This window comes from Amphimedon queenslandica, unplaced genomic scaffold (genome assembly GCF_000090795.2).
Source record: "Amphimedon queenslandica unplaced genomic scaffold, v1.1 AMPQUscaffold_13408, whole genome shotgun sequence".
Lineage (NCBI taxonomy): Eukaryota > Metazoa > Porifera > Demospongiae > Haplosclerida > Niphatidae > Amphimedon > Amphimedon queenslandica.
In genome coordinates, this window is record NW_003546356.1 from 204811 (window position 1) to 210851 (window position 6041).

General features: G+C 35.6%; 1 protein-coding gene across 1 annotated transcript; it reads left to right on the forward strand.

Annotated features, from left to right (window-relative positions):
• The first annotated feature begins 2005 nt into the window (after nt 1-2005).
• On the forward strand, nt 2006-2799 carry LOC105312783 (P2X purinoceptor 7-like). Its single transcript, XM_011405688.2, has 3 exons — nt 2006-2183; nt 2235-2462; nt 2507-2799. Exons 1-3 carry the CDS (start codon nt 2014-2016, stop codon nt 2655-2657), a joined length of 549 nt encoding a protein of 182 aa, XP_011403990.2. The 5' UTR covers nt 2006-2013; the 3' UTR covers nt 2658-2799.
• The last annotated feature ends 3242 nt before the right edge of the window (nt 2800-6041 follow it).

Consider the following 6041-nt stretch of genomic DNA (forward strand, 5'->3'; position numbering starts at 1 on the left):
ATTACTATAATACCATAATTGGTTCAAAATGTAATTTCTAACTTTTGGAGAAAAAAGGGGCATCTGTAGGACAGACATACAAAAGTCTTTCAATGCAGTTTGGCACTTTACGAGTAGAGCTTCTGCCCAATGCAATAAATCAAATGTAAATGCCACTTGTCGGTTTGATGGAGTGGCTGGCCAAAGCCATGCTTTAACAAGAGTAATGACTAAGCTTTCACAGCTAAATGTTTTGAAAGATACAGTGTGTTCAAAACCTATAAACATCTAAATTATTTTTGTTTATAGGATAATGGTTTAGCTAAATCATCAATACAAGTAAAAGAAAAAGTGCTGGTTATGACAGATGTGTGGTACCAACATATCAATTTTTTATTGTTCTCTTATAATTAATGACATCAGTAATGAATACTGCATGCATGTACACATATGATATTATACTCACTTCCCATTTTTCTGGAATATGAAAGAAGTTTGTCTTAGAATGACACATTTTATAACAAGGTTCGCAATAAAAAACTCAAGGTCCACATTTTAAGCAATAAATCATAGCAGCCCCAGAATCTGCAAGACAAAAAATGCATGTGGAAGCACCTTCTGGTACACAATTTCCTTTAACAATAATCACGTAGAAAACAGCGAATTTTTGTCCCATGCCTTATGAAATACACCTTTTTTCACTTGATACAGCGATTCTTCTGATTCTCCTTCCCTGCTTATCATGCTTTAATCACAATTCAGCTCTACCTCCACAGTATCATCAACTTCGTCATGAGGGACAGAATTGGACTTAGTGTCTTCATTTTCAACATTAAATGCTCTTGAGATAAATATAGTTTCTACCTTTCTCTTTTGTGAGTATTGCTTTACCTGCAACCTAGGCAGTTCCATCGCTGATTAAATGCCATAGACAGGAGTGTCTTTGGCGTATTATGGCCAGGTAGTTTAGGTGTGTATTTTGTGAAACATTGCTAGGTTGTATGAGCCAAAAACATTTCTTATATTTTCAGTTAAAATAACCGGATAGTGTTTCTGGATCGGGGGGCCATGACAGAAACATTGAATATAACTTATAATGGCTTTTTCGCTGTAGTTCTATTCTGGAGCAATCATCCAAACAGCATCCCTAACTTTAAAATTTAATAGCACATTGTCATGAACGGGATATTGTTGGAAAGGAAATTTTTCTCTCTGAGTACAAAAGAACTGATTTTACCAAAATTCTGCAGATAGCCTGGTTTTCTCATATTGGGTCAATTATTTACATGTGCACAACAAAAAGACTGGTCTATAACATACATCTTTAAACTAATGGCAAACTTGGTATCAAATGAAATGGAATACTTTATACAATACATTTTTGATTTAATCTCAGTTTTGATAAGGTACCACTATCACAACTTTGAGAAGCCATAAGTCTCATTAATAATTCCAGCAGATAGCCTGGTTGTCATGAATCGGGTTACATGTATCAAAGCAGACCAGCATAGTAATGTGCATCTGGGTGTGATTTCCTTAACTGTCTCTATTGAATGACACGTTTCGCCTGTAATCTCCCAGTATACCATTTAGCAACGAGAGAATGAGGATTCCTTGGACAGAAGTTAAAAGAAACCCGTGCTCAGAGGGAACAGGAGTGCCTTCAGGGCATAACTTGGTAACCTCTTGGATCAGGTCCCGAACTGATATAGCCTTTGCCATAAAAGTAACAGTGTCGTGTCTCCTTTCGTGCACAGGTGTACAAGTAGAAAGATACTGCATACATTTCTCCCAAAAAACTGTCAAACAATCACTCTCATCAGAATTTGAAGGGTAACTCAACCCAAAATTTTTTTTTCCTAAAATGAATTGGCAATAAAGAAAAAATAATGGGAAAAATAGCTAAAATTATAAAAAAGCAGTATTTTCATGCAAAATCTTAGCTCAAAAGTTGCGATTTGCTTCCTGTCAGCCATTTTGTCAAAAATACTTCCGGTAGTGGGCGTGGTCACGTGATGACGTACATGAGGGAACATGTCTGATTCAGAAGGAACAAATGAATGGTCAACAGACAGTGAAAATGAAGCTGAGGAGTCCCTGGGAACTCAGCCTTTTATGTTTGAGCCTGAGGCAAGTGACTCCAGTTCTTCTGATTCTGATGACGAGATAAATGACCCTGAAAGTAGACTTGGCAATACAACTTGGTCAGCTTTAGCTTGACTGAAATAGTACTGAACAATTTTTGTCTTATTTAGGTGCCAGTGTGGCCATTGTGTACCTATGCCAACCTGTATGGAGTGTGTTTGTTGTTGTGAAATTCAACAAGTTGTAGCAAAAAAGAATCATCTGCAGAGCCCAGTTGTATGCATCACATTGCATCCTGGGTTTCATAATGTTTGCCTTGACATGTGGGTCCTCCAAGCTGCTTCCTATGTGTATCGCCAACAGTATGGTACTAGTGCTCGTCATGGTTCTTTTCATGAGTAAGATGCATGCAATGATTCTTATATTATTATAATTGAAATAGTCAAATGAGGCATACAGCATATCGTCAATTGGTAAGCTGGTGTTGGCAGTGGCTTGGAAGAAACAATCGAGTGGTTCTACCTGCTTGTGCTGTTGCTAAAATCAGGGAAACATTCCCTTCTAATGGAAATTATGTTGGTTTTGAATTGTAATTTATTAAGTAATAAATCGACTTTTATGCTCTATAATCGCATCATCTTTGTTTGGCTTTTCGTAAGTACTGTTTAGTGGAGGTGGTACTGCACGTTTTACTGTGGTGATATTTTCTAATACCATCTTGTGTACTGCATCTGATACAGTTATTACGTAACCTGTAAAAAGGTAACAATGACCTCGCGAATAATAATGTAAAATTAGATATTTACCATATTTCTTTTTACTCTTGATTTGTCTAACTATGTATCCACCTTTTTTGTACTTTGGATATTGAATACTGTATCGCTCTGTTCCATACTTGCTTATAGCCTGCTTTCGATCCTTGTTACAATTATAATGAAGTGCTGCTAACTGCAACCTATTAAGTTTGGCAGCATTCTTTATTTTGATATTATTATTATGAATACCTTGACAACATTCCTTGATATGAGAATGCAGTATGTTTAGGAGCATAATGAAGAACTAGGCTATGAAATGCCTCTAGTGTTGAGGTTTGATATGTGTGTGATGCATTTGTAATACTGTTGATCAAATACTTGCTTTTGATTACATCTATAAGCTTATCACTAGCTTTTGTATCTATTGTGTAAAAAAATATACTAGTAATTATTGTTATTATTGTTGCCATTTAATTATAGTCTTACTAGGTATGAACCATTTTCTTTTTATTTTTTTATGTGAGCATTTTTTATAGATTTGTCCATGTCCCGTATGCTTATTATGAACATGTCTTGCCAAGGATAACCACTTCTCTCTGATCTCTTCCATGTTGCCATTACTAGATGTAACTGACCAATACAGATGGTTAATCATACTGCGTGACCACTCTCCCACAATTTTACAATCTTTTGTTTTAGAGAGTGCCTCTATTTTCTTTTTAAATCCTATTAAGAATAAAATATTTGCAAATAAAGTAACAGCACAATATTACCTTTTGCCACATGCCATATGTCATATTTGTGAGAAGTGTTTACCATATTTTCCCGAACCCATTTTGTTACTTGATTATGTCGATCAGTAATGAGGCTTTCTACTTGCAGGCCATGATCAGTAATAAATTTTATGCCACGGACAAGTCCCTCTTTTTCCATATGTGAGCTACTTTGAACCTCATTACTCTATAAAAAATTAAACAAGTACATGTACAACATGGTAGCTATTACTTCTTCAGCTAACCTGTACTAACTCAACATCAATGATAACATTATATTTCAGTTCAAGCAAAGTATAGGAACCAAATTTAGCACAGTAGCCTGGGCTATCACATCTGGCATCTCCACCTATAGTTAGAGCATTCTTTTCCGTTTTAAATGAAGACAAGATTTCCTGTTGATGTTTTTCCCATGTCATTGATATGGCTGGATGTAAATACTTGCTTTGATAATTAAAGAATGTAGTATCAGAAATGGTTTCACAGTTCATAAAACGAAACATCTGGATCACTTTTGATGGCAAAGATCCGCTACAAAGAATAGCTGTACTTAATGCCAGATTTCCCGCTGGCATGTCACCAATTAAAGGCTGGCTTTCCCATACATAATTAAACAAGCATGATGGACAAAATAGCTTGACTCGCAAGAAAGTGCCTATTGTTTCTGATGAGACTTCTGCTGGACAATGACACATGAAACAATTTAAAAAGAGAGAGAGAAGGTTAGATGCAAAAACAATGAACTTTTTTTGATATATTGGGTTACTAACACTTTCATCATACCTAAAGAAAAGTGTATAATAATGAACAGGTTTCACAGCTTAGCACATGCATTGTATCTTCATCATCAGAGGAATTTAAAGTGGTTTCTTCATAAGAATCATCCATTGCATCTGAATCTGACAGATCTTCACTTTCATCAGATGACAAATCATCATAACTAGTATCACCGTAGATAGATGACTCTTGAGGCAGTAAGAGATCACATTGAACTTCACAGTCACACATATCTGGCAACAACATACATTGTATACCAATGTCATTCTTCACAGGTTCTACTTGTATACCTATTATTGTAAATGAAGAATAATTTGTGTACTATAATTTGATGTAATCTTCTTACGTTTAGTACACTGAGGTCTAATAATTGCCTGAATCTTTACATCATTACCGTGTCTGTCAGTTTGCGTTTCTTTGCTCAAAATTATGTCATCTTCCATTGCATCATTATGATCAGCTACTGTTACACTGAGTGTCTCATCTGATTGATCTGAAACTCCACTGCTTGCACTTGTTGATGGAATACATTCACTTAAAATCTATATTGTAATAATTATTTTAATAGGAAGTTTATAAGACTTACTCTGGAGTGTTCTCTCTTTTCAAAAGCAACTGATGTCCTTCTTGGTCTAGCTCGATGTCTTTGTACTGATACAGCAGGGAGAATGGTTGGTACTGCTTCTGGCTTGAGTAGCTGCTTTCTTTTTAATCCTAATTTGCCTAAATGCAATAGTATCATAATATTGATATATATATCTTTAATGTGTTGTACCTGAAACTACTGACAGTGACTGAAAACAGTCTTTAGTAAAATGGCTACTACAGACACAAGAATATTCTGAAGGAAAATGCCAATCTGCTCTTGTAGTTTTAATTTGCCTATTCCAAATAGCTCTCATGTGTGGATCCTTAGGAAAAGCAAATAGACTGACTCCATCCTTGTGAGAATGACTACAGTTAGCTACTACACATCTCTTCCCCATACCTACAGCTGACTGCATGCAAGCTTGTGTTCCCCCATGTACGTCATCACGTGACCACGCCCACTACCGGAAGTATTTTTGACAAAATGGCTGACAGGAAGCAAATCGCAACTTTTGAGCTAAGATTTTGCATGAAAATACTGCTTTTTTATAATTTTAGCTATTTTTCCCATTATTTTTTCTTTATTGCCAATTCATTTTAGGAAAAAAAAATTTTGGGTTGAGTTACCCTTTAAGTGATGTAAGTCAACAATAATATCTGGGTCTTGCATCGCAAGACCCAGATGCATCGCAACTTCCTCTTCAGATGTTGTTCTTGCTGTAGAGCAGTCACCAGTTTATGACTGACAGATACTTCATAACAGATGTGAATTGCTCTTAGGTGTTATTCCGCCATATAAATCGTAAAACTGCCGTTTCATAGTTCTTGTATGATATATATGAATATGAGATTTAATTTCTTTAGTAATACATGCATTCTCCGGAGTACACGCCTCTATACACGCATGTTCAGGAGCCATTCATATGAAATAAAAATTTCCAACATCAGAGCCACTTATATATGTGAAGAAAAAACAGGACATGACAATCCTCTTTCTAGTTCTCTAATGTAGTGACATTTCTGCCTGCTATCAGTAGGTGCAAAATCATTCACAAATATTTTGTCATACATAAAACATTCGTTA

Coding starts and splice junctions, on each gene's coding strand:
- LOC105312783 (XM_011405688.2), top strand. CDS start 2,014: ATGTCTGATTCAGAAGGAACAAATGAATGGTCAACAGACAGTGAAAAT. Junction 2,184..2,234: donor AGACTTGGCAATACAACTTG/GTCAGCTTTAGC, acceptor TGTCTTATTTAG/GTGCCAGTGTGGCCATTGTG. Junction 2,463..2,506: donor CGTCATGGTTCTTTTCATGA/GTAAGATGCATG, acceptor TAATTGAAATAG/TCAAATGAGGCATACAGCAT.